This window comes from Chaetodon trifascialis, chromosome 4 (assembly GCF_039877785.1).
Source record: "Chaetodon trifascialis isolate fChaTrf1 chromosome 4, fChaTrf1.hap1, whole genome shotgun sequence".
Classification (NCBI taxonomy): Eukaryota; Metazoa; Chordata; class Actinopteri; order Chaetodontiformes; family Chaetodontidae; genus Chaetodon; species Chaetodon trifascialis.
In genome coordinates, this window is record NC_092059.1 from 8,279,422 (window position 1) to 8,306,264 (window position 26,843).

At 41.6% G+C, this 26,843-nt stretch overlaps 5 protein-coding genes across 6 annotated transcripts; 4 read left to right on the forward strand and 1 right to left on the reverse strand.

Moving 5' to 3' along the window:
- Nucleotides 1–3,427: 3,427 nt before the first annotated feature.
- Nucleotides 3,428–4,596, forward strand: LOC139330422 (duodenase-1-like). The gene is made up of 5 exons (XM_070961322.1): nucleotides 3,428–3,491; nucleotides 3,574–3,721; nucleotides 3,836–3,971; nucleotides 4,066–4,320; nucleotides 4,429–4,596. Exons 1-5 carry the CDS (start codon nucleotides 3,434–3,436, stop codon nucleotides 4,594–4,596), a joined length of 765 nt encoding a protein of 254 aa, XP_070817423.1. The 5' UTR covers nucleotides 3,428–3,433.
- Nucleotides 4,597–6,130: 1,534 nt separating this feature from the next.
- LOC139329792 (mast cell protease 1A-like) lies at nucleotides 6,131–7,913 on the forward strand. Its single transcript, XM_070960279.1, has 5 exons — nucleotides 6,131–6,190; nucleotides 6,295–6,448; nucleotides 7,010–7,139; nucleotides 7,286–7,540; nucleotides 7,703–7,913. The coding sequence occupies exons 1-5, from the start codon at nucleotides 6,148–6,150 to the stop codon at nucleotides 7,853–7,855; spliced, it is 735 nt and encodes a 244-aa protein (XP_070816380.1). The 5' UTR covers nucleotides 6,131–6,147; the 3' UTR covers nucleotides 7,856–7,913.
- A 1,193-nt stretch (nucleotides 7,914–9,106) lies between these two features.
- On the forward strand, nucleotides 9,107–13,816 carry LOC139330378 (spindlin-1-like). Of its 2 annotated transcripts, none has more exons than XM_070961249.1 (5): nucleotides 9,107–9,476; nucleotides 10,209–10,250; nucleotides 10,607–10,854; nucleotides 10,966–11,199; nucleotides 11,773–13,816. In XM_070961249.1, exons 2-5 carry the CDS (start codon nucleotides 10,231–10,233, stop codon nucleotides 11,976–11,978), a joined length of 708 nt encoding a protein of 235 aa, XP_070817350.1. In that variant the 5' UTR covers nucleotides 9,107–9,476; nucleotides 10,209–10,230; the 3' UTR covers nucleotides 11,979–13,816. The 2 variants fall into 2 exon arrangements, with proteins under 2 accessions (XP_070817350.1, XP_070817351.1); XM_070961250.1 differs by having other exon boundaries at nucleotides 9,351–9,476; nucleotides 10,212–10,250.
- A 74-nt stretch (nucleotides 13,817–13,890) lies between these two features.
- On the reverse strand, nucleotides 13,891–16,275 carry micos13 (mitochondrial contact site and cristae organizing system subunit 13). Its single transcript, XM_070961119.1, has 4 exons — nucleotides 16,125–16,275; nucleotides 15,537–15,693; nucleotides 14,633–14,690; nucleotides 13,891–14,415 (listed from the first exon to the last, which is right to left on the reverse strand). Exons 1-4 carry the CDS (start codon nucleotides 16,151–16,153, stop codon nucleotides 14,318–14,320), a joined length of 342 nt encoding a protein of 113 aa, XP_070817220.1. The 5' UTR covers nucleotides 16,154–16,275; the 3' UTR covers nucleotides 13,891–14,317.
- A 330-nt stretch (nucleotides 16,276–16,605) lies between these two features.
- Nucleotides 16,606–20,538, forward strand: hsd11b1la (hydroxysteroid (11-beta) dehydrogenase 1-like a). The gene is made up of 6 exons (XM_070961362.1): nucleotides 16,606–16,739; nucleotides 18,925–19,055; nucleotides 19,172–19,375; nucleotides 19,512–19,605; nucleotides 19,953–20,118; nucleotides 20,288–20,538. Exons 1-6 carry the CDS (start codon nucleotides 16,655–16,657, stop codon nucleotides 20,469–20,471), a joined length of 864 nt encoding a protein of 287 aa, XP_070817463.1. The 5' UTR covers nucleotides 16,606–16,654; the 3' UTR covers nucleotides 20,472–20,538.
- Nucleotides 20,539–26,843: the final 6,305 nt, after the last annotated feature.

Consider the following 26,843-nt stretch of genomic DNA (forward strand, 5'->3'; position numbering starts at 1 on the left):
TAGACCTTTAACTCCAGCCCTCAGATAAAGCGTTAATAAGTGTTTTATAATGACTAATGAATAACCGTTATGACACTAATGTGCATGCTAGTGAGTAACTCGCTGATGATGAATATGTGTAGCTGAATGTAAAGTGTGGCCATTGTTGTTATTATTATTGTGGAGATGTTGCTGTGTGTAAGTCAGTGTTTGCTCTTTATCTGAAATGCAAAATAAAGCTTCAGTGTCAAATTTCAAACACAATTTCCTCTTGATATATTCATCAGAAGACACAAATGGCACTTGAGAAAAAAACACAGCTCAGGTTTTCTTTCCAAAACGTATGTACATGTATGTGTGCGTGTGTTTTGTTGTTTGCAGTGCTCAATAATGCTTTTATGACACTTCACTTAAACATTTCAGATTCTGGTCAAATAACACATTAACAGACTGAGTGACAACAGTGGCTGTCGATAATGACAGGAACTTAACTAGACTGAATGTTTTGTAACTGTGACTGTGAGAACTCTGATGCTTTGGCCTGAATCTGGAAACTGTGGTTTCTGTGGTCACAGAATTCAAATGACTGTTTCAGTGGGCTGTGTCAAGAAGATCCACACCAAAGAAAACTGGTCTTGCGACTGAGTTTGTCACATATAGAACTCATCAAAGTAAGGTTGACTTGATGTGGCTGAGCAGTATCCACAAACAGGGAGAGGAGGAAATCCAAGAGAGTGAGGGCAAGAATGTAAACACAGCAAACAGACAGACAGATTTCTCACTTTAAGAAATGAGCAGATCTAGGAGACGCATGGTACTCAGACAGAGAGGGACTTCCTAACATAGAAACATGAGACTACATTGACCCTCAGGTCAACTCGGTCTAACACAGCTGATACAGAGGTACAGTATATCAAACAGCTCCTGACTCAAACTGATGGAGTGGCGCCCACTAGTGGCCAAACAGCAGAGAAACTATGAAATGACTTGAACATGACAATGCACTGAATGCACGGCCTCAACTTTCATTTATGTGCACGCCATGTGTTGGCACTGTATGTGATTATAGATTTGTGAGGATAAAAACACTGAATAGTCTAAACTAAAAATATGGTAAGAATCACGGTTGAAATAAGGCTCCGATTAGCATTAAACAGGCTTCAGACTCAGTCATGTTTAAGGCAAAACTGAATCACTGGCTTTTGGATGAGCTGTAGTATGATAAGAAGTATGCACTTCAGCCTGCTGTCTGAATAATGCCTGTTCATGTCCAACGTGAATATTTTCTGGATTAAGTTTTTTGGTGCTTTCATATGCCACCAATGCTGTACTCCACGGCCTTCAAAATGTAAAACAAAAAGCGAATGATGAGTGATATGAAAGGAAGAAGAGACAGAACGAAGACATGTCGCAGACTGTGATAAGGTCAACCTGACTGCAGATAATTGTTGAGGTTGCAGATAACATAAGGTCATGCAAAGACAACACAACGCAAGCGTCCATTGCACTAAGGATGTGGTTAGAAGTCGAGATCAAATAGATGAGAATCACATTTGCCAACACAGCCAACAGCTTTATAAACGGGTCGACTTGACACCCCCAAGAAGAAGTCAGTTGTCCTGCTGGCATCATGCATCCTCTGCAAAAGCACCTGCTCTTTCTTATTCTGACATGTCTCGGACAAAATGGTAAGTTTACACACTGCTTTTATAACTCACCAACCGTTCAATGGGACATTTGCCTAATTTGGATTTTCACTTATCTTTGCAGCACTTGGGGGTAAAATCATAGATGGGAAAAAAGCCCCCGAGGACTCGATGCAGTACATGGTCTCACTGCAGGCCAATGGAAACCACATCTGTGGAGGATTCCTGGTCAGCGAGGACTTTGTGGTCACTGCGGCGCACTGTGACCACTCGTGAGTTACCTTACTCAAAGACTTCAAGCTTCATAAAGTAACTTTATTCATCCAATTTTTTTTTTCACTGTTTTAGAAAATGTGCTGACAACCTCTTAATGTTCACTCATTCAGGAAACCTACACATGTGGTTCTTGGCACCCATGATCTCAACGGAGTTGTTAATAAACAAATAAGAAGCATTGAAAAGAAATACAAACAACTATTTTATGTGAATGAAGGACATGGGAATGACATCATGCTCCTCAAAGTAAGCTAATATTATCAAGTATACAGCTTTTGTGTAAGGTCAATCAAAAAGATGAATAAGACGGGGCAGCACGGTGGCGCAAGCAGGTAGTGCGCGTGCCTCACGGCAAGAAGGTTGCCGGTTTGATCCCCGGGTGGGGCCCCTCTGCGTGAAGCTTGCATGCTCTTCCCATAGATGCGTGGGTTCTCCCTGGGTACTCCAGCTTCCTCCCACAGACCAAAAACATGCTCATTAGGTTGACTGGTGACTCCAAATTGCCCCTAGGTGTGAGTGTGAATGGTTGTCTGTCTTTGCATGTTGCCCTGCAATCAGCTGGCGACTGGCTCAGGGTGTACCCTGCCTCTCGCCCGTTGAAGCTGGGATAGGCTGAAAGGTATGGGCGGTATAGAAAATGGATGGATAAATAAAACGTGAACATGATGGCAAATAACTTCCATGGTCCAGATAGTATCAGTTACTGATCATTGTATTCATAATTTTAGCAATTTGCTTTATTTCCACAAGCTTCACATTGCATATTTGGTGCTAATTAACCAGGGGTGGAACCAGAGGTTGGGCCAGAGGCTGAGTCTGTTCCATCCCATTATCACTGATTTAACTCAACAGGCTGACTGGAAGAAGAGTTCCACCCTTAACACTGTGCATTACCTTCAAGCCTGCCTGTGCCTCTCTGTGCAGTCAGTGGTCCAGTTATTTCAAGTTAATCACACAAACTGAAGTGAGTCAGAGAGGCTCACAGGTACCACCCCAGGCCCAGAGTTGGACATCTGACTGACAGGATTGGAATAAGGCTCCTGTTAGCATTAAACAGACTGCAGACAGGGTTGTGCAGGCAGGGCAGTGTGTAGCCCATTCAATGGACCAGCTGTAGTATAATAAGAAGTATGCACTTCAGCCTGCTGTCTGAATAATGCCTGTTCATGTCCAACGTGAATATTTTCTGGATTAGGTTTTATGTGCTTTCATATGCCGCCAATGCTGTACTCCACGGCCTTCAAAATGTAAAACAAAAAGTGAATGATGAGTGACATAAAAAGGAAGATGAGGCAGAATGAAGACATGTCGCAGACTGTGATAAGGTCAACCTGACTGCAGTTAACTGATGAGGCAGCAGATAACATAAGATCATGCAAAGACAACACAAGCAGCAAGCGTCCATTGCACTAAGGATGTGGTTAGAAGTCGAGATCAAATAGATTAGAATCACATTTGCCAACACAGCCAACAGCTTTATAAACGGGTCGACTTGACACCCCCAAGAAGAAGTCAGTTGTCCTGCTGGCATCATGCATCCTCTGCAAAAGCACCTGCTCTTTCTTGTTCTGACATGTCTCAGACAAAATGGTAAGTTTACACACTGCTTTTATAACTCACCAACCGTTCAATGGGACATTTGCCTAATTTGGATTTTCACTTATCTTTGCAGCACTTGGGGGTAAAATCATAGATGGGAAAAAAGCCCCCGAGGACTCGATGCAGTACATGGTCTCACTGCAGGCCAATGGAAACCACATCTGTGGAGGATTCCTGGTCAGCGAGGACTTTGTGGTCACTGCGGCGCACTGTGACCGCTCGTGAGTTACCTTGCTCAAAGACTTCAAGCTTCATAAAGTAACTTTATTCATCCAATTTTTTTTTTCACTGTTTTAGAAAATGTGCTGACAACCTCTTAATGTTCACTCATTCAGGAAACCTACACATGTGGTTCTTGGCACCCATGATCTCAACGGAGTTGTTAATAAACAAAAACGAAGCATTGAAAAGAAATACGAACACCCATTTTATGTGAATGAAGGACATGGGAATGACATCATGCTCCTCAAAGTAAGTTTATATTATCAGGTGATATCTTACAGCTTTTGTGATCAGATAATTGTCTGTTAAACCAAAGTCTGATCAATACTTTGTGTGTCTCCAGCTGTCGCAGAAGGTTCAACTGGACAACAGCGTGCAGACAATTCCACTTCCCTGTTCTGAAATCAACCTAAGAGACAACGAGACGTGCCGTGTGGCTGGATGGGGTGCGACTGCAAGCCTTGGTGCACCTGTTCATGAGCTGAGAGTGGTGGATGTGTCTGTCGTTAACTTGGACTTATGTAAGAAGGAATGGCCCGGACTTCCTGACGATGTAATCTGCGCAGGAGGATATTACACAACCAAAGGATTCTGTCAGGTGAGTTTTCTGCCCGTTCAAAGAAACTGTCGACTGGTTTCTTGCTCACAAGTCAGACATGTTAAATCAAGTGATTTAGAAACAAATCAAGGTATTTCCTCCTCACAGGGTGATTCTGGTGGTCCTCTGGTGTGCAACGGGGTGGCTGTTGGCATCGTGTCTTTCAACAAGAACTGGAACTGCAACTATCCAGACGTACCCAACGTCTATGTGGATATCTCCAAATACCTCCTCTGGATCAACAGCATCCTCAAAGGCATAAAGCACGATGAGTAAAAGCCACACATAAAGTTTTGCTTCAGTATACGTTCATGCAGTATGGAGGTATTCTGGTGCCTCAGCTCGCTCTGTCAGTGTGACTGAAATCTGAAATAAAAATGCATTTTAAATACAACGCAAAAGTTCAGTTTGTAATGACGTCATCAGAAGACACAAATTGCATTTATGTTAACAAAACAATAATAATGAGAATTAAGAATACAGACTGAGCGTCCTGCTAACATGATGCAACACATCTGTACAAACATCTGCTTCATGTCCAGACATCATTATTATCCTCTGGTCCACAAATGAAACATCAACTGAATGTTTTTTTTTTTCAGTGCAACAATTCAAACTAAGGCTCCGCCTCTTCTTGGCAGATAGCCAATCATACTTTGCGATAATTGAGTGGCCAATCAGATTTCAGGGGTGGACAACACTAAACTGCCTTCATTACGAAGAGAATCACGTTCATTTCAGTCTGCTGTCTGTGTGAACATCCGATCCTCAAGCCTGATGTTGAGACTGTGGTTTCTGCCGTTCAGCTAGTGTGTTAGACACTTCAAAGAAGAGGGCTGTGTCAAGTAGATGCACACCAAAGAGCCTCTGTGTTGTCGCAGTGTTTTTTACTTCTGAAATTCATTCAAATAATATTGACTAAATATGCTCAAGTAGTATCCACAAAAAGTGAGAGATAACGTGATTTTATTCTGATATTTGTAAATGCGAGACAAATCCAAATCTGCAAAAGACAGAAGATAGAATAATAAACAATCACTGACCAGGAATCTTGGAGTTAATGTGGAAAATTAATATCCATAAAAATGAGAGAAAAGGTCCAAAATGTAAAAAGTTAAGTAAAGTGAATAGATCGGAAGTGCAGTGACAAAGAGTTTTTAACTGTGGATATATGGAAGTTAAACAAGAAGCCAGACTTCGCTGCGCTGAGAAACTCGGTTGCATGTTAGGGCTGAATTATTCTGAGTCTGGTGTACGTTGCATTACACAAAACCACATTTAACACAAACCTGATGTAAGCGGCTGAAAACAGGAAAGTGACATAACTCTCATAACACTTTGCAAGATTTAAATTCAAGCCCTCACATTGAGTAATTAACCACAACTTTGTAAGAAGCCCACACACACACACAAACTCACACACACTCTCACAAACACGTCTCTTTGTCACTCATTAATCGCTTCGATAGATTAGCCTTTCAGACAACGTGGACTTTATCTACCATTCCACAGCTATATTACTTCCAGTTAATCAGGGGCCTCTGATCTCTGGGCGACACATATGGCAGTTTGAACCTTCAGAGCATTGCTTGCCTCGATATCTCTACAGCCGTTTGAATTCCACTGGTTTCTTGCATCGATTATGAAACCGTGTTTGGAAAATCTCAAACCGTGCCTTTTGTAATCCCACCAACATCTTCATAAGAAATAACCCAACAGCACGTTAGCAAACCCTCTGAAGCAATAAAGACCACAAAATGAGCAAGACCTTCTTGTCTCCAAAAATGATAAAGCCAAGAGTGGCATGCGTGCTTTTGACCAGAGACCATGGCCTTCAGCTTCGTGCTACTGCTGCTCTTTGTCCTGAATGGTAAGCTATCTACAAACTGTAAAGACATAAAAAAAATACCTTTACTACGAACCTGGAATATCTTCAGGATGAACATAATAATGACGGATGATTTCCTGTTTTAGGAGCTGATGGTTCTCACATTGTTGGAGGCAGAGAGGCTGCCCCACACTCGCGCCCCTACATGGCCTCATTGCAAGTCCGAGGTCGCCTGAATTGTGGGGGAGCCCTGGTGAGAGAGGACTTTGTGCTCACAGCAGCACACTGTCAGATACCTGTGTAAGAATTCAAAAACATACCCATTTTTGTTTCTCTGGCAGCAATAATATGACAACCTCAACAACAGATAATTTGGTATTTAATCTGAGACTCTGAGAGAAAGCATGGTGGCCGTTTGTCAAACAGTTCAATATTGATACCCAAGTTCAAAAATGAAAATCAGCTTGCAGGGTCTGTTTAACTTGCCAGACATGAGTAATCCATCACAGAAAAGAGTGCATTTGTTTTCTTTTTTTAAAAGCTAATAACAAGCAGGGACATTTTTATTGCTACAGTCAGAGATGCTCTCTGATAAAGAATGAAGTTAAATGTTCATTGTGATGACAGACTGTTTATTTATCAACTTTTTCATGTCTCTGCAGTGTGATTGTTGTGCTGTGCTGAAATGAATGGAAAGCACATTCTGAGGATTATTATTTTATGTTAGATTATGCTTTGAAAATGGTCAGTATGTTTTCTCTAATCAGACACAGGGACATGTGGAGTGATGTCTGTCAAGAGGGATTATTAGCGACCTTAAATCACAGTTATGTCCAGTCATCATAACATTGTGATTTCTAGACCTTACACGGTTGTGCTTGGAGCTGATTCCCTGTCCGGTAATGAGCCTACAAAGCAGGAGATCACTACTGCCAGAGCCATTCCCCATCCCGACTATGATGGACATGCAAATGATATCATGCTCCTAAAGGTGAGGACAGTTGTAAAATGTTCATTTACTGCACTGTATTAGAATAATCAGAAGAATCCCTCATACCCCATCATAAAAAACAGTGTTAAGCTCACAGAACATTTAACATTTTCTGTATTTTTCTGCCATTAATCTCCTCGCATCAGCTCAGCCGCAGGGCCCAACTGACCGAAGCAGTGCAGCTGATCCCTCTGAAAAGTGGCAGGTTGAGTACAGACAGTAGGTGCATCACAGCAGGCTGGGGGGATGTAGGGGATAACAACACCTTACCAGCCAGGCTTCAGGAGGTCAACGTAACCTCCCTGTCACAGCGGACCTGTCGTAGGAGATGGAGAAATGTCCCCATCACCAGGACAATGGTTTGTGGAGTTGGTGGCAGGACCTTTCAAGGCTTCTGCTCGGTAAGAAATAAATATTGATCAGGCACACAAACTGACCTTGATGAAAACGATGCAGTTTGATATCTTATTTTAAGTTTGCAGCAAGCAGCTACTAATGAGCACAGAAGATATTTTAGACAGAGTACACCTCCTGTTAAGTGTCTGGCATCTTTCCTGTTTAAGGGGGATTCAGGTGGGCCGTTGGTGTGTGACGGAGCTACAGCAGGTGTTGTTTCCTTCTCTGGCCGGCGATGCGGAGACCGCAGGACCCCTGATGTGTATACGCGTGTTTCATCATTCAGGGACTGGATTATGAGCGTGTTAAACAACAATTAGGCAAATTAGATCAAATGCTAATGCGTCAGTATGCTTAATTGGGATGTACTTTTCAAGGCAAGACAAGGCTCTTAATAATATACAATCAAGGGGTGTTTTGTTGTTTAATATCTGTTTAACAATGAAGTGCTGTGGTTGCTGTGATAAGATAAACCTTTGTTGATCCCCAGCAGGGAAATTTGGTCATTGCAGCAGCAAAATGACAGAAATAAGTAGGCTACAGACAAGTATAGACAGTAAGATGAAACTAAAATGACAATGACATAAAGTGACAGTGGTGCCTTTAAAATGGTGGGATTAACAGCAGCAACGAGTCTGTATAAAAACAAGACTGATATATGATGCGATTAGGTAGCAGAATGTAGTTTTTGTCTGTATTAATGAGGTGTTAGATGAGATGTTAAACGATGTTTTAAATACCTCAACTTGTCAGCTTTTGTTTTGTTGTATGCATTCAAAATGGATACAGCAAAACTGTTTTCATTCTAAAGTTTCAAGAGTTTTCTGAGCTGAATGTAAAAAACGTAAATATATATATGTAAAAGCAAATAAAAAAATGAAAAAGCAATGTCAATTCTCGTGCACGCATATTTTTTTAAGTGTGCATCAATTAATTGTGTGGTCATTCAATAAGAAATAAAATATTTACTTCATTGGTCAAAGTTTTGCTCCTCTATGCATATTTGGTTGGTGGGTAGCTTGAACAGCACCCTGTTGAAATCGTTTTATTTATAAAGATGGATGGACAGTTGAGCAGGTGAGGTATTCAGATGAATCAAGCCAGAGTGGATGCAGTCTGTTCGGTGGGCTGGGTGAGATCAAGTGCATTTACAGGCTGTAACTTGTTGGCTGTAGCTGTTTTGTTTGTAGTGTCATTCACAACTTAGCGTAATGATAACAGGTGATAGTGGTGCATTGCAGAGTCTGTTGAAGTTTTGCAGAGAGAGGAGCATTTGAGGGCGCTGAAATACTGTTTTGTGTTTGTGTTAGGTGTTGGTTGGGACAAAGCATGAATACCTCCTTGTGAAACATCGCTTTGCCCAGCTGATGTTTGCAATAGTTGCCTCTACAGTGCTCACTAACTATGAATGCAAGGTTTTGGTGTTGACCCCTGATAATGATATGCATTCAGGCAATACTGTATATCAAGAACATTTTGATATTGCTTTACAACTTTGACACCTCTGTTATGTTGCCTGCCCCTTTAAGACCAATTTTAGGAAACTCTTGCGTCACAGAAACACTGACCTCACTGTATTTGGTGTGGTGGTTGGTTGTGTTTTCGACTTTTTCTTGTCGAACATGCGCACTCATTTCGTAATTACGCTATTTCCGACAAACCTCGAATGCAGCATGCAGCACTGTCTACAACACCTGTTTAACTCCGGTCGTTAAAAGTCCGTATCATTGTCATAGATACAACAAGTCCCACTATCCATTGCGCGCACGTTCATGTCATTCTCGGTGGTCATAGTAACCGACGGCTCGCTGGGAAATAGAGTCTCCTCTCCCCATCTCCCATTTTCCACAGGTTTCGCGAGATTTACACAGGCGGGTTGGTGTGTGGCAGCGTTTCTCTGCCAGACGAACTGAACACTAGTGATATGAAATCTGCGTAAAGGTAATGAAAATGTGTTCCGAAGATAAATAAGGCTGTTAACGCCCAGTTGTTGGCGGTGTTTGTTACCGACCAGCAGGGACACCGCCGCGCGGATGTAGCTAGCCGCCTCCACTTCTCTCACAGTAACGTTAACATCTGCATTGAGGTAGAGCTAGGACGAGTGTTACTGGTAACCTACACTGTGAGGTGTGTTGGATTTAGTCCAGGACAGGTGGTATACGGCACGACTTATCGCGTAGTTAAGCGGGCTCACCCATTATATTTCATACGTATGTTGCTAATATACAAGTTATGGGCTCTAAAATGTAACCGGCTAACGTCACATACTGTATACAGATACAGTGAAATGGCTGACGTATCCTCTTGGAAGTTGTGTCAGACATATTTTTTATTAGCTTTTTAATCCTTCACTGAGGCGAGACTTGTGCGGTCTGCCGACTAAATGTGACAAGCTTACACAGTCTCGCCTCAGTAGAAAACAGTGACCTCCATGGTTGTGCAGTTAAAGTAAAATACCCAGGAAGTTATTCCATCATGCTAATCTATTGGCTGCTGGAGTTGTCAGTCTCTGCTGAGCAGGCTGGGCTGCCCGTCACAGGTCTCCACAGGCAGCCCAGCCTCTCAGCTGAAGTGCAGGCCTTCCTCGAGCTTTATACACAACATGTGAACTTTGGCAGCTGTTTTGTTCACTCACATAATAACTGAAAATTGCCCTGTCTTTCTCTTGATCAGTAGCCTTTGAACTTCTGGAGGCATGTCCAAGAAAAGGGGGAGGTATGTAGAAACAAAGCTACTGCATATGTCATCACAAGGTGCCATTAATGGTGGTTTTAGAGCGTAATGTAACGGGGAAACATGCCAGGAATATGTGGTTTATTCAGGTATAAACTGCTAGAATTATCCAGTAGTTAATATGAGACTCAATAACAGACCTCATTAAGAAACAGAAGTTATGTGAAATGACCTTAGTTTAACCCACAGCAACAGAAACATCACAGATACTAATTGTGTGTGATCAAGCATGTCCAAGTTACATAACCTGAGGCCAAAAGGCCTTTTGTATGTTTAAGATGTGTAGTTTTCTTTGAACCTTATCACAGAAACCTGCATATTTTATCCTATTTTACCAGAAAGCGGAGTAGCGGGGAGCTGAGTGACATGTTGACCCCAGACCCCAACAGCATTCTGGGTGTCCGCATTCAGCATAATTGGCGTGAGAAGGGCAACCAGAGCAAATGGAAGGGAACAGTGCTCGACAGGCTTAGTGTGAACCCTTCCCTCTTCATGGTGAAGTACGACGGCTTCGACTGCGTCTACGGCATCGAGCTGTTCAAGGACGACAGAGTGTCAAACCTACAAGTACTGTCGGAAAAAGTTGGTGAGTTAGTTAGCCTCTCTCATAATCTGCGCCAGCTAGTTTGCAACTGTTGGGTTGTAGGTTGCCATGTTTCTCACTTTCATATTTCCTTCTGTGGCTGTGTCTCCACAGTTAACAACAAGATCAAGATACCTCCAGGGGCGGAGGAGCTGGTGGGAAAAGCTGTGGAGCATCTGTTTGAAAAAGAAGATGGAGAAAAGAATGAGTGGAGAGGCATGGTCCTCTCCAGAGCTCCAATCATGACCAACTGGTATTATATCACTTATGAAAAGGACCCCGTTCTTTATATGTACCAGCTATGGGATGACTATGCTGATGGAGACCTCAGGATTCTGCCTGAAGCAGGTATCGGTAATTTGGATGTAACAAAGGCAGATTGATACTTTACAAAGTCTTATTAAGTCTTTCATAGTCTTGTCCTAAGGCTTTATAGACAGAATCAAGTGCAGCCAGTGTGTGACTTGAATCATTTTTCCACTTAAACTCACATGGATAGCATGTGAGCAATCATGGTGGTCATGGAAGTTTGCATTCATGACCGCTTTATGAGGGGGTTTGAGTCCCACGAGGAAACAGGCTAAATTGCATGAAGTAAGCACTTCTTGCAGCTATGGACGCAGACACATACTGTTCAAGAGCAAAAGTTTGCCACCAATGTACACCAGGTGAAATCAGACACTGTTTTCTTGGCGAGAATTTGAGAGCCAAGACTCTAGTCAGTGCTTTCATCAAACAGCTGTTTCTGTGTGCTTAAATATGCTCAAATTGCTCCTTCTAATCTGAGAATATTCCAGTGATTTGGCACTCAAGCATTCACAGCAACTCTTAATCCAATCTAATTCAGATAGTGGGAAATCTTATATCAGAATACAGAGGCTTTATTACTATAAAAACTCATAACTTTGTTTCACTCCGCAGAAAACAAGCACCTGTTGCCTGCAGACAGGAAGCCGGGAGAAGAGACGGAGAGCCTGGTGGGGAAACAAGTGGAGTATGTTACTGACAAGGGTGTGAAGAGAACAGGCCTGGTCATCTACCAGGTCCCAGCCAAGCCCTCTGTCTACTATATCAAATATGATGATGACTTTCATATCCATGTCTATGACCTGGTCAAAACCACCTAGAGATAGTGGACACTTTATCTCACTCCCCAGCCTCCGTCCATCTGCTTCTGTTCCACTCATTGTTATAATCTTGTTATTCAAAGCCATGGCGAGGTTGAATAGTTGATACGCTTCATTTTTTTGGAAGAAAGTGCAATCTGTTTTTCATATGCACAGCAAAACTGTAGCACTGCTATGCTTAGCTATATTTCCACGAGAGGGAGTCAACTTGTTTTAATGTTGCTGCTGTACTTTATACTTTAAGTTTGGACAGTCCAAGATTGCACTGCCCAACAGCTGCAACATGCGGTTGTTAATGAATTTGCATTGTTGTCCCTGAGATAGTCGCTGATCTGACCTTAAATTACTTATCTTAATTAAATCCCAGTGTGTAGTAAAAAAGCTGCACAAAATGTTGCTTTGAAGCCATTTGTCTATGGATCATCTAAATAGCTGATGAGCATGATATACACGTTATATTTGGGACAGATGTCTTCCACTGAGGCATTTACTGAATTAAATGGGCAGATAAATACGTGCGCTGTGCTTATCTGCCCATATTATTAAATAATTTAGTGTGAGGACTGGAAGGGATGAATGGAAGCAGCATTATCAAATCACCTGAATGGGGCACTTATATTTTCAAATGCCTTTTAGATGAATTATGCTCATGTATGAATATACTCCAGCACCTTTGCACCATGTTTAGTATTGTACCAGATCATTTGTACCGGTGATGAAGATGCAGTTCGCTAAATTCTCATTTCAATTTGATCCCACACAAATCATAAAGTGCCTTCTGGCTTGTCATTCTGCAATATTGTACATATTCAATCTCCGACTGTCTGCGACACTGACAGCTTGAGGAAAGTTTTGCAGCCATCAGTTCCTATTAGTGCTGTGTTTTGCTCATAATGCGGTATGAAAATGTTCTTTAAATATAACTCATCATCCTTGGTTGTGTAATGTCAATGTTGATATTGTGGGGAGCACTTTATTGTACAAAATTTATGTTTAGATTATGGTACGCTACATACCGTAGTTTCCCCAAGTTGCTTTTTCCTTAAGTGCAAATGTGGCAGAGTAAATGCTTTATATCACATGCATGTATAAAAAAAAGAAAAAAAAAAAATGTTGCTATCCAGATGACAGTATTTAATATGTACAACTTGTGTAAAACGCCTTGTAATGTTGCCTGTTGTGATTACTCTCATTTATACAAATATCTCATCAAAACACCAGCTTTTAGTGAAAAGGTCATTATTATACATGAATTATAAACTGAATATTTAACAGGTATAATCAACTGACAAACCAGTTTGTTGACAGTAAACTAACTCTGGATCTAGTCTTTATAACTTTGTCTTGCAAACATGACACGTATGCTTGCGATATGGTATTGGTATTTATTTCATCCCGACTTTGTCACTATGTCCTAGTTGCTGAATTGGTCTTGGCGTCCTTCAGGTCATTCAGTGTATCTCTCAGTAAACTAGTCAATCAGTAAATATACTATTACTGTTATTTTTGGCTGTCAAAACTCTGCATGCATCATCTGAAGAGTGTGTGGAGATTTTCAAATCTTATTTTTGACTGTAGAGAAGTGACCGTGGGGCAGAATTGGCACCATTTGTTTAACCCACATTGAGAAAAAAATAAAAAATAAAAAAAGCTCAACACTACATCACCGGTGGTGGTGCTGTGGAGTGTTTCTATGTTGTGTAAAGTGGAGTTACAAATGGCTGTGTGCGCTCTTCTTCATGCTTTCAGTCACCTCCTGCTCTGAAGTTGTAGCAGCGTAAACAGGTCATTGGTGTCCTTATTATTCCATCATGAGTAATAAAGATTTTTGCACATTTGTTCGGTCTTATTCTTTGATCTGTCACAATCCACATGCAGCATTCTCCCGCAATAAATCAAACTTAAGACTGGACGTGTTTTAAGATCGATGTATTATTTAGTCACAAATTGTGAAACTGCATATATACAACACACATTCTCTTCGTAACTTTTGGGTGGTTTGAGAACAAAGGGGAGTCAAATATTGCATATTAGTGCTGAGGAAAACTTTGGTGGTATACACAAAATGAAAGGCCAACTTTTAAAATACACTTTGTTTCCTTGCATTATGTACAACTCCCAACCAATGCCACGATCATTTAGAGAACCATGGTACCCATTCGTGAGACTATACTCCTTGCAGCCAAATCTCACAACTTCTTTTCATCTTGCAGTTTTCTTTCGTGTTGGGTCTTTCTTCTTTCTTGTGAGGGGCTACAACTTTTGAAGAATAATGTCATTTCTCAAGTGCAAAACTCAAAAAAGTTTTATAAATATCAGGTTGACCAGAGAGTTCCTGTTCACTTGCTGAGGTCTTTCAGGTACTGCAAACCCTGATTTGAGTATTCAGTTACTTTTGTTGGAGCCTCTGAAAGAGATGAAATCGTCCACCGCACCCCTGTAATAAAATAAAATCAGTGATTTGGGTTTTGATGGTCCATGATGTTCTCAGAGTCACAGTACAGATGCTGAAACTGATTACAGGCCCCAGTTGAATGCTACAAAAATCACTGCGTTTAACAAGCGCAATGCATGACCATAATTTAAATCTGGGGGCAGGCAAAAATGAAAACTGGAAATTGAAAACAAGAACAAGCTTTTCATTCAGTTCTTACCAGAATTCCACGCCTGAACAGGGGAGAATTCAATCCTAGGCATGGCTGGAAGCTGAGCCTAAGAGGGGGGTGGGGGGTGGGGGGATCCAGCATAGTAAAATGCTTTATAGTTATATACACCGTATTGAATTTACGTTAAATCGTGTAACACTTCAAAGAGAGCAGGAAGAGATAATGAATAAAATGTCAAAGATATCACTTTGGCTGATCGCTCTTCACTTGAGACACTATAATAATGTCATGTAGATAAATTGATTGACACTTGATCCCATGGTACTTGACTAAAAAGTGGAAATAGTCACATTTCTCCAGAATTTGACCAGAATATGAAACGCACCATGAAACATCATTGAGATAATTCCCAAAAAGAATATACTGACACGTGTTGTTGACCATTTAGGTTAAACCGAGATGATGACTGTTTATTGCCATTTCTGAAAAGGCACAACCAGGTAACTTGGATCTGGAGTAAACCAAAGCTGTGTACTTATTGGCAATCTTAAAAAATATATATTTTACTGAAAATGTGTGTTTTTTGTAGTCTACCACGAAGAAACAGAGAATGAGTATTAATTTGCTTTTTTACTGGACAGCACAGCTGGAAGCTGCTCACTGCTGTTCCGTGAATGCAACATTTCCATCTTGCAATTCCATGAGGGACAGGACATGAGATGCAGAAAATTAAGAAAATGGACATAAAATTCCATCCACTCAAGTATTTGTTGTATGAATCATCAAAATAACCAGGGGTGTCTACCACAATGACCTATTGCCTACTTCAGGCACATATGCACAACAAATATGGATCGAAATGTGCCTGGCATATTTTCAGTCCTTCCGTTGCACTAACATGCCTATTAGACTTGGATGAGAATTATGCTTAAGCACTGCATTGTATTTGTACCTCCAGGCCAAAGTACTTCATCCACTCCTCAATGGCGGGCGGTATTGCAGCCTTTGCCTTCCCCAGGGCCTCCGAGCCCTGCTCACTGCTTCCCAACAGACCTGAGTCACAGGCAACGTAGAGAGCTCCTCCTGCAATGGTCACCTTGGTGGCCAGTCTGACAGTGAAATAAGAGAGGCAGTCAGACTATAAACCAGGGTTACCCATGATTCAAAACATGATTGCATGATACATTAACGTTACGACAGTACGCCACTTACGAGTGACCTTTGATGAAAAGAAATGACCACTTAAATTAGCTAGGAACTTGAGTTAGCTATCCATGAAGCAGTAGCTACCATTAGCGAACGAAGATAAACCGTGGGCTACTAGGCCAACGTCAAAACCCCGTCAATAAAGAATAAAACAGTTACTCAGCAAAGTAACTGCACAAACCAGTAAGTGAAGAGTTTAAAAGTGACAGCTGGAAAGCGCTCGCAGAGACTGACTATTATGCTAATGTCGCTACAGTTAGCTAACTGGCTACTAGCTAGTTCCTACAGCAGCATTAACTTAAGGGTAACTACGAGTGAAATTAGAAATACTAACTTCACTACAGGCAAAATCCTTGCCGCCATGGTCCACAGCGGTGTAATTTCCTTTTACGCACTGCTATTCCAAGTACGACAAGAATGAGCTGGTACAAAAGCTATTCAGATAGCTCCACTGAAGGACAACCCTGCATGAGCATATAGGTTTTGTCAATAAAGTTTCCCTTTCAAAAAACCAGCGCGAGTGTCATTTAGGAACGCCAGATTCGTTATTCTTGTCCTTTAATATATATGAATATTTATACCCTTTTAATCACAATTTTAATCTTAATAAAAACAGTTATTTTAAAGTAGGCGTTTTTTAGAATTAAATGTAATTTATTATTTCTTTGTAAGAAGCAGGTCAGACCTGCTGGAAGTTCAATAAACCTCCTATCAAACGTGCCCCTGTCATACATGACATGAGAAAGAGGGAGGAGGTAGTACACTTGGTTGCCTCGTATTTTCCGTGAGAGGCACTCTTGGAAATTGGAGCTGCGGAAATCTGGGCTCACTTAAACGCTTAGGGTTAAATAGCAAGTTTGCAAAATGGGAACTTTCACAAAAATCCTTGCAGCGAGTATATGCGTTGCTTTCCTTGCTGTCAGGTGGACTCGACCCAGTTTTGATCCAGGTAAGAGAGACGCAACTGCAAGATCAGGAAGATTGTGTTTGGTGCGCTTACACCACCTGTAGAAGCTGATTATATAGGCTATCCTTCCGCAGCTGTTAATACCCGGAAAATGGTTTTTATGGTGATTATGGAATGTAACTAAATACATTATCGCAAATACAGTACTTAAGTACAAATTTGAGGTACTTGTACTTAACCTGAGGATTTCCTTGCCATGCACCTTCTACTCCACCACATCTCTGAGGCAAATATTGTGTTGTATGAATATTGCATCTTTATATTTTTATGAAAAAAAGACAAAAACAAACCAAAAATATTGGTTCGGTCAAACCTTTCTTGTGAATCTGGAAAATCTAAGCCTGAGACATATTGTCTGGGCAGATCACATGTGCCAGGCTGAACGAATCATTTGAAGTCACAGCACAAAATGCAAAATCATGAAAACTAGGACACATTTTTCACATGTTTGACCATCCGGTCATATCTCTCTGTTGTTGAACTTGAAACTTTGGAAGCCACAGGCTGCAAACATTGCCTTGAATCTGTTACAGGTTGTCAAGGCTATCTACTGTTAAATCTGACAGCGTGACAAGGCACAGATCAACATGACACAGAAATCGAACAAAGCACCAGAAACTTTCACAAATCTCTGTATGATACTTGGCAAACAATTATATTTATACAAATGTTTCTCCTTTCTGAATTTGAATTTCAGTATGATTTGATCATTAAGTCGCAGCCAACTGATTCAATCAGAAATATTCTGGAGATGGCTCTTTTGAGAGAGAAAATCAGGATGGGAAGGATGACTAAACAGTTTCAAGCCTTTACTGTTCATTTTATGGAGGCAGAAAATTTAGATAGCTTCAGAACACTTCATCTTAGCACTGATAAGCAGCCACGAAGACCATAAACTATAGATTGAAGACAAAAAACGCTTGATATGTTGCTGAAATGTGGCAATGTTCAGTGCTCTATGTTCAGTGACATGAAAGATATAGCCCCTTTTTGCTACGCACAAAACACAAATTATATAAACGGGTTAACAAATAATAAGTTAGGAAAATGTAACTTCTGTGGTGGAGGGTGGAGGATGATTTGAGGAGTCTCGCAGCTTGAGAAAAGAAGCCGTTCTGCAGTCTGACGGTGTGCTAGCGGACACTTCTGCACTGCTTGTCAGGCTGCAGCAGGATGACCAGGCTGTGGCTGGGGTGGGCTATGTGCAGACTCCTCAGCTCAGCGCTCGGTGGATGGATAGCGGTGTTCTGGGCACTTTTAATCACCTGCAGCACAGCCCTCCTGTCCTGGGCCGTGCACATCCCATGCTGGTTTCTAATGTTTCCAGTCAGGGTGTTTTCTATTGGGGGAATTTTTCCTTTTTAAGTTTCGTTAAGAAATACAGTCGTATTATAAAGTATATTATATTGCTCTCTGTTTCCATTTGCAGGCAAAAAACTTTATTAATTTCTAACAAAATAGTCTTTATATATTCCCTCTATAGGCTCCACATTGTGCAGACCATAGACTCAAGACTGTGCAACATCAATTACACACTTTAGTATGACCCATGTAAACTCATCGTGTGGCTGGGTAATAGGATGCTACACACTCACTGGTCTGTTTTCTACAAATATCTGTGTATAATGGTGGTGGAAAATTTTTAATGTTCCCCTGGGGAAAATTAGGAAAGGATGCACAAACTGTGTGACTAACTGGTGATAATCTGACATGCTTTCTGCTTGTGACTGAGGTCTTACCAGAGGGAGAAGACAGCATTTATCCATGTTGTGAGGAGGCACTGTGCATCTGAGTTTCCATAAATAAAATAATGAAATAAATGATATGCTTTGAGTCAGTTGGGTCGCGTTATTGTACTTGCACATCCTTATCTACGATTGCAACATTATATCACCGTCTGAAAAGTTACCACCACTGCTAATACTACAGCTTATAGAAGATAATATTTTTTATTGACTATGGAAAATGAAACCTTGATTTGTTTTTGATGCACTTTGCATCTATAAATATCCCATACAAAGTTCCATTATCCTGCAAGTGCAGTTTTGCCTGTAATCTCTGCAAACTATGGGCACAATATTTATCATTTTATTGCAAAGAGCTTGGTGCTGCGTGATTCACGACACAATGGGGATGATTTGTTTTTTTTGTCTCATGTATCTCTCAGAGTCTCTCAGGGGTGCCAGGGTTCTGGTGACCGGGGCCAGTACGGGTATTGGTGAACAAATGGCATATCATTATGCTCGCTTTGGAGCCCAGATAGTAATTACAGCCAGGAGGGAGAAAGTGCTACAGCAGGTCAGTGAACTTGACAACAGATAAATGGGCCAGATGCTCAAACTAGTGTTTGCTGCACTATTCCTGGAGACTGCATTTGGACAGTTAATGCATTCTTTCTGATCTTTGCTTTCCAGGTGGCTGAGAAGTGCCTGAGTTTGGGAGCCCAAAAAGCTCTCTACATAGCAGCAGACATGGCCAGTGAGTCAGAACCGGACAAAGTGGTAGATTTTGCTCTGGAAAAGCTTGGAGGGCTGGATTACCTGGTACTCAACCACATTGGCCCAAGCCCCTTCAGCCCGTGGGAGGGAGATGTGGAGCATGTCAAGTGGCTGATGAAGGTAGTGCAGTATACTAATACTCTATCAGCACATTGAGTGAGGAGGATGTACTGATCTGTGTGTGTGTGTGTGTGTGTGTGTGTGTGTGTGTGTGTGTGTGTGTGTGTGCGCGCGCGCGCACGTGCACTTTTCAAAGGTAAATTTCTTCAGCTATATTCAGATGGCTTGGAAAGCTATGGCCTCCCTTGAGCAAAGTAAAGGATCTCTGGTGATTGTTTCATCACTTTTAGGTTGGTTTGCCTGATTATTTTCATATACATATATACATTATTACTTGCAAACATCGTCACCCATCAGTTACGAATAATATATAGACCGGCCTCATTATTTTTCATTTGTTAAAAAAGAAATAGTAAATCATCAATCATAATAGATAATCATGAGCCTTTGTGTCGCACTTTTTCATAATGAAGTTACAAATTGCTTTACAAGGAAAAGAAAATGAAATATTAAAATACTGATGAACCCCACAAAAGTTCAAACTTGTGAGTACAAAGTACATAAATGAGGTGCAAGAAAACACCACAATAGACTCATTATTGTGTTGAATAACCTGACTCTCATTGATGCCTCACAGGTAAAATGCCCAGTCCCTTCGTGGCACCGTATACCTCAACAAAATTTGCCTTGAATGGTTTCTTCGGGGCCCTTTATCATGAGTTGGCTATGAAAAAGAGCAACGTGTCCGTCTCTATATGTACACTGGGGCTCATTGACACAGACTCAGCTATGGACAAAGTCAGGTTAGTCAAGTATACAGTGAGTATGAACCAAACTCAAAATGCAAAGTGTCTTACAGCGACCGCAAAATGATCAGTGACACTCTGACACTGATCTGCTGCAACCTGTTTGGCATAATCTCTTCCCACTGCTACCCACAGCAGTTAAGAGCAGTGTGGTTCTGTGTCCTAGGGGTGTCACTAATGTACCAGCCTACCCAGCCACAGATGCAGCCCTGAACATCATCATCACAGGAACCACGAGAGAGCCAGAGCTCTTCTACCCTTGGTTCACCCACACCGTGAGTCTCTCCAAAGACTGGTTCCCTTCTGTCACAAGCTACATCCTGCAGAACTCCTACAACTACATCCCATGAAAAACATTCATCTGTAGCACAGAAACGCAGATGCAGTACATTTTGTGATTATTTGGTTTACACCTTGAAATGACATGTATCATTCATTGATATGACTGCTGTGGATATTGATAACTGATATATCCCAATTGTCCAAATGTAGCCTTCATATTCTAGTGCACCCAGATGTTTGGCCCTGATCTTTAACTTTCCAGTTGGAAAATATTTTTTTTCTTACAGCCAAATGGATCAGGTTGCTATATATAACAAACTGGACCTCGTCCTCCTTTCCTCATCTTGCTTTTGGGAGAGGTCCAGTTCTAAAAAGTCCACAGGGGAGAAAAGCTTATGACTTGGGTTTGTTTCATTTTGGCCTACCTCAAAGAGATTAAAAAGGGGTTAGTTCCTATCTGCACAGTACAGCCAGCAGTCAACAGCCATTAGGTACAAAAAATAAAATAAAATAAAAAATTTGCCTGCTTTTGTTTTTCAATTGAGATTCAGTGGCGGTTAGAACATCAACCTTCTGCAATTCTGCAAATACATTTTCCCCCAATCAAGAATGACTGTTTCTATTGCTCATAAAAGTCTCCTTTCCAGGTGTTTTTTGTTTTTTGCTCTTTTTTTGTAATGTTGAGAAGTAACAGGAAAGAAGGGGAGACAAAGGGCAGCATGACATAAGACAAAGGTTACATGGCTAAAATCAAGCCTGACATCTTCTGATCAGAGTAAAAAGTCTTCAACACTTAAACACGAGGCCACCAGGATGTCCCGTAGATACTTTCATTTAGGTAAAAAAAAAATAAATATCACACCTGAGAGAGTGATTATAAACTCTGCAACACCTTATTATTAAGGCATTATAGTTTAAAGGTGTCTTAAAACTGGAGTCTTAAAATTAATTTTGTAGTTAAAAGCCAGAAGAGCAAAGAATCACGACAATGCTGACTGCTGTCAAATTCAACACATTAACCTGTTTACTATTGCTGTGAGGGTCATTTCCTTTTTCTTTCATTGTTTGTTTTTTCTTTTATTAATTCCACATGTTTTTTGCTGGCTTGCTTTAATTGTTTCATCATTTGTTTCTTGTGTTTGTGTTCTGCACTCTGTTGCCTTTGGGTATGAAACGTGCCATACGAACACATTTGCATTTGCAAAGCATTCAGTCATGTGTAACAGAATGAAGTTCATGTGAAATAATGTGCTTGCTGAAAATGAAGCATTAATCTGAATGAAATGGTACTTTGAATGCCCACATGGGGGCAGTATTGCCAAAGTAGTGATGTGAGGTTCCCTGATCATTTCCACAGCAATCAGTGAAGTCCTTTCTTTTTGGAGGAACAATGCTTCAGACAGCATTACGTGTTTGATGGTGACATAGCAATTTGGCTGGAAATATTTTCATACTGACTGCTGACGTGTGTGCTTTAAAGAAGAACTGGGTCCTCTCTCTTCACTGAATCATCTGATTTTTCTTTTTTAAAACCCACATCACCATATCAATCCTCACCCTCCGTGTTCCTGTTCCTGTCTTCTCTGTTCTCCACCCCTGGGTTCCTCTCCATCTCCATTCTCCTCTATTTCATTTAGTTTCTTCTTTCCAAAGCTGGCCACAGTAGGCGTTGCAGACTTCCTACAGAGCAGGACTTTCTCAGTGGGTTCCTTTGTGTCTTTGTTCATCATCCCCCAAAAGCACCGCAGGCTTCCTGTGAATCTGTTGGCTCAATCCGTCCTGGTGGTCTTTTCTTTATTGTAATACACCCCAGAGTAGAGGGTGTACCCTGCAGTGGTTTTCTGCTGTATATCCAGAGTGAGTTGTCAATGTAACAAACAAGTGCCTGGCAAAAAAAGTTGAGAGACAAAAAGAAGAGAACACTTTCTCCAGGATGCATATAAATTAATCTGCCGGATCAAGAAGACACAGCCTTGAATCTGTAATGCAGAAGTTTGTACAGTTCTCTCACACTTTGCTGGTTTCTTGTGCTCTTTCGATCAATATGACTGATGAGGAGACATCATTGGAATACATGTTCTCTTTGTCCTTATCTTGATACACAAATCACTTGACATGATTTGAGAGGATTGTGGAGATGGTATAATCTCCCTGTAGAAGATGTGGAAAGAAAAAAAAAATCCCCCCCCCCGTCTCTTTCTCTGTCACACACACACAAATATGGAGGGGCCTCCCGGAGATGAGAGCCGGCATGGCCTGTGAGAACAGCCAGAAACACCTGCAACAGATTAGTGTTCTTAATGCTAGGTAATAAATCCTCTCACCCTTCTCTAGCATCTCCATCTCCACCAAGCATGGATCTCATAGGCTGAGGAGCGTCCACCCACAACACTCGCAAAATATCAAACTCTGAAACCCTGATGCATCCATGGATGTATTTATTTTGTCTTTCTCGGTGATTATCCACTGCCGTGCATGCTGCAAATTAAACTACACTTACATAATCGCTATCCTTCTGCTTCAGTATCATGGAGGTTTTCTCCGGGGTTTTAGACTGGGCTCTATATCAAGATCAAACATTTTCATTATGACTGCAAACAGCCAAGGCCAAGACCAAAGCTGAGGCTGGCTGCTTTACTGACTGCACATAAAACTTGAAAGGTGGCAGACTGATTGGCCAATTGGACTCTTACTTACAGGGGTTTTTAATGGAGGTTGATTTCTGGTTTAATATCCGTCATACAGCGCATTATATAATCTCTATGTCGACAGATAAAGCAAGACAATCTGTATATGTGCTACAGTAGTAAAATCAAATGACATGTAAAATAAGTCTATAATCTTTTCCCAGATAGCATACAGCATGTCCTCGGTTTAATGTTTGCACACGGCGTTTGCTGATGCAGCAGAAATGTTACAGACCATAAATAGTCACCTATCCATGGTAATACGGTGCACCTCAGCCATCGTGCAGCAGTCCCAGTTTATGATTCTTTCTTGTGCTGCTTCTTTGAGCACAAAGGACACCACTCCACAAATCTCCGTCCAGCTTCATCCATCAGCTGCTCTGAGAGTTACAGACAGAGTGGCCTTGATGTTCACACACATGCATCATGTCATGCATGTTCGCTGGCTTGTGTGTATCATCTGCGTGCCTGACATTTATCACCCACTGGCTTGGGAAGAGGTGACCGACTGGCGAGAATGGGACTGAGGAGCCTCGTGTGTGAAGGTGGAAGTGGGAGAGTAAACCATGGCAGAGAGGTAACACACAGATGTGGACACACCTGGAAAGATGAAAGAAGCGACTGAAAGTAATCACTGAGAGGAACTTCACACACACAAAAATCTGATTTTACACATTCAGAAAATTCTTTTATAAATAAATGAATGAAGAAGTAGTTTAACATTTGCTTATGCACTTTCTATAGAGAGCTATACAAGACTGATTGATACCACTCTCATGTCTGTACAGTAAAAATGTAGCTAGAGGCAGCAGCCGGTTAGCTTAGCTTAGCTTAGCTTAGCTTAGCATAAAGATGACTAAATTCATTGAGTCTCCTCTGCAAAGTGCAAATTGATGTTCTCACACTTCAGTTCTTGCACAAAATAAACAGCTTCAAAGGTGCTGATGGGGAGATTTTGTTACCTGTGGACAAAACCAGGCTAACTATTTCCCCATTCACAGTCTTAAAGTCAATCTGCAGTTTCCAGTGTTTTCAGACATGAGAGTGGCATCTCTAACTGTCAGAAAGAAAGTGAATAAGTGTGTTACCCAAAATTTCATCTTTTTCACAGCATACTGTAGATCAGTTCAGAAATGTGCATTATTTTGGAGTTGCAGTACTTACTGAGTTACTTCAGTGGCTTGTAACGCAATGTGGCTGCATAAAACAAATATATAAACATGCACTGTAGATTGCAGTCAGGCTAGTTGTGGCAGGCAAGACTGGTGGGCTACTGATAGAAGAATCCATAAACATTTAGCAAATTGTCTAAGGTGTAAATGTTATCTAAAATCAAATTTCTTTCATTCATTGGCTCTTCAAGGTGAGACCAGCCATTGATCTGCGTAGTTGTGTGAGCCGATTAATTTTGAAAAGAATGTTAATCTTTATGAACACTGAGCTTGTGCATGACCTCTGAAAAGTTTTCACAAAACATTGAGCTATGATAACAAAAGGAGAGAATGAGCGAGAGAGAGGAGGGGTGGGGGGGCGCGAGATGAAAACCTATGAAAGGGAGCGTCAGTGTGAATAAAAACTGTGGGTGTGAGAGGTGGCTGAGGTGGCCCTGTGACCCCTGACCTCCTTCCCCCAGGTCCATTCAGAGCAGCACAATGGTTGACACCTGTGTCCTTTCAGTACTGGCACTATTATTATTTACATCAGTCAGTGGGAGAGAGAGGGGGAGACAGAAAGAGGCCAGAGGTGCTGTGAAGCAGAGTGCACCAGCCTCATGCCAACAACACCCCCTCTTCTCTTCCCCCCTCCCTCTCTCTCTCAAAGACAGGTGCCTTCCTATCTTTCTCCCTCTCTGCCTGCCAATCTCATCCTCTTTAATTATTTCAGATAACTCCAAACACATCGGCGGAAGCGGAGGATCCACAAAGAGGCGTGACGGGGTGTTTTTACATCCTGTACCTAATGGCCTGCTCCTCTGCATCACCGTTACCACAGAGGGCATGAGCTTGGGTTAAGGGGGGAAAGGTGGAAATGTTAATGCGCACACCTGATTGCAGAAATACACTTTTAACTCTGGAAAAAATGGCTGCTGATTTGTTTTATGGTAATTTGGCACCTGCAGAAGCAAGAAAGGATAATTTAACCCAATTAAAGTCCGCTATTTTCCCAAACTGACATCAAAAGCACAAGCTAACACAGCCCATACAGATTCAGCTGCAGCCGAAATGATTAAATATCAAGCGAAACGCAGAGATTTGAGCGTATGCACGAGTTTAATGACGTTCACTGGACAATCCCTTCGTTATGTTCTTGTTATTTATCCCTCTGTTGCTGATCGGGCCGGTGGGGAGAGTCACAGGGAGCATGGGTGGCAGGCTGGGGGTTACATGAATTCTTCTTTTTTTTTCATTGGGGGAGAGAGAGCCCAATTAACAAAGGATAAGAAGTGAACCGTAAACACCCTCAACAAGGCCCAACAAACCTACAAGAACAAGAGCTGTCTCTCTCCCTTTTTCTCTCCCTCTCTCTCCCTCACCCCCCTCTGCTGACCACTCCCCCCTCCCCCTCTGCTCACTCACTCTCTCTTCCACTTCCCTCACAAAAGGAAGGCTCAGAGCTTACAAAGTGCCAATTAACACTGAATGTTTGCCCCTCGCACCTCCCTCTCTGAACTGCTGACAGCTCTGGTGTTTGGGTTAATACCAAAGGCCTGCAAAGAATTATAATTCTCCTCCTTGCCCCATCCCCCCTTCTCTCCCTCTCCTATCCTTTTATTTTGTTTCCAATGGGGTGGTTTTACAGTTCAATGCACAGTCAAAGGGTGATATAAAATGACTTTCCAAAGAATTTCATTTGGGGAGAAGAGGGGCTGTGTTGCATTGGGGCAGGACCAGGGATCAGGGGGACCCTGGTGAGGCTGAGAAAGGGAGACAACCATAAATTAGTAGTTAAAGACAGTGAAAAGATTTCTATCAAAATATTTGCATTGTGTGTTGATTATACTTTTGTACTCTTTTCATGAGCAGAAAATGATCTTTCACTCTAATTTCTGTCTCTAAAAGAGAGATTTATATGAGTTGTTTCTTCAGGCTTTCTTTACTAGCTCTTCCTTTAACACCTGAACATCTGCAAAAAAATAAAATAAAATAAACAAAATGATGCACACATGACTCCAGTTTACACACAAGTCAACACACACTCTCTCACTCATTGGAACTGTAGGTCCCACTTGAGATGAAGATAGCAGCGTGGGTCATTTATCACAGGCAAGGCTGATGGCTGTGCTGTGCTTGTTTTTCTCCCTTGTGAACTCCAATAAATCAGCCTACTGAATAAAAGAGCGGCCAATGAGAAGAGGTGAGAGGGTTAAACTCTGGGAGAAACAGAGACCACTAGACTCTTTAAGGGAGCTTCTGCCTGCACTCAATTCCCTGCTCAAACTGGGTCTGCCCCGACAATTTATGACCTCTTGGGACCAGGTCTCTCTCCTCTGTCTTTACTTTGGACTGAGGTGCCAAGTTGAGATGGGTTGTTCTTGGGAAAAACTTCAATTGGATTTTGTTTATTTCGAGAAAAGGCCTAATGGATCCTGCCAGATCACAATATAGTTTGAAAACAACACACTAACCAGCTTGCATGTGAAGGAAGACACATTGATTTTACACATCTCGTCAGGGGACTACTACGGAGCATGTGAGAAAAGTTACCTCGAGGCTTTTGTGGACAGTCTGATAAATTACCTCAAGTGATGTCTCT

Bases quoted from the DNA above. Each gene is read 5' to 3' on its own strand.
- LOC139330422 (XM_070961322.1), top strand. From the start codon at position 3,434: ATGCATCCTCTGCAAAAGCACCTGCTCTTTCTTGTTCTGACATGTCTC. The intron at 3,492-3,573 runs GTAAGTTTACAC...TTATCTTTGCAG, and splicing joins GACATGTCTCAGACAAAATG to CACTTGGGGGTAAAATCATA. The intron at 3,972-4,065 runs GTAAGTTTATAT...GTGTGTCTCCAG, and splicing joins ATGACATCATGCTCCTCAAA to CTGTCGCAGAAGGTTCAACT.
- LOC139329792 (XM_070960279.1), top strand. From the start codon at position 6,148: ATGGCCTTCAGCTTCGTGCTACTGCTGCTCTTTGTCCTGAATG. The intron at 6,191-6,294 runs GTAAGCTATCTA...TTCCTGTTTTAG, and splicing joins GCTGCTCTTTGTCCTGAATG to GAGCTGATGGTTCTCACATT. The intron at 7,541-7,702 runs GTAAGAAATAAA...TTCCTGTTTAAG, and splicing joins CCTTTCAAGGCTTCTGCTCG to GGGGATTCAGGTGGGCCGTT.
- LOC139330378 (XM_070961249.1), top strand. From the start codon at position 10,231: ATGTCCAAGAAAAGGGGGAG. The intron at 10,251-10,606 runs GTATGTAGAAAC...CTATTTTACCAG, and splicing joins ATGTCCAAGAAAAGGGGGAG to AAAGCGGAGTAGCGGGGAGC. The intron at 11,200-11,772 runs GTATCGGTAATT...TTCACTCCGCAG, and splicing joins CAGGATTCTGCCTGAAGCAG to AAAACAAGCACCTGTTGCCT.
- micos13 (XM_070961119.1), bottom strand. From the start codon at position 16,153: ATGGCGGCAAGGATTTTGCCTGTAGTGAA. The intron at 15,694-16,124 runs GTTAGTATTTCT...TTTCACTGTCAG, and splicing joins AGGATTTTGCCTGTAGTGAA to ACTGGCCACCAAGGTGACCA. The intron at 14,416-14,632 runs GTAAGAACTGAA...ATTTTATTACAG, and splicing joins TGTTCAGGCGTGGAATTCTG to GGGTGCGGTGGACGATTTCA.
- hsd11b1la (XM_070961362.1), top strand. From the start codon at position 16,655: ATGGGAACTTTCACAAAAATCCTTGCAGCGAGTATATGCGTTGCTTTC. The intron at 19,056-19,171 runs GTCAGTGAACTT...TTTGCTTTCCAG, and splicing joins GGGAGAAAGTGCTACAGCAG to GTGGCTGAGAAGTGCCTGAG. The intron at 20,119-20,287 runs GTTAGTCAAGTA...TCTGTGTCCTAG, and splicing joins TCAGCTATGGACAAAGTCAG to GGGTGTCACTAATGTACCAG.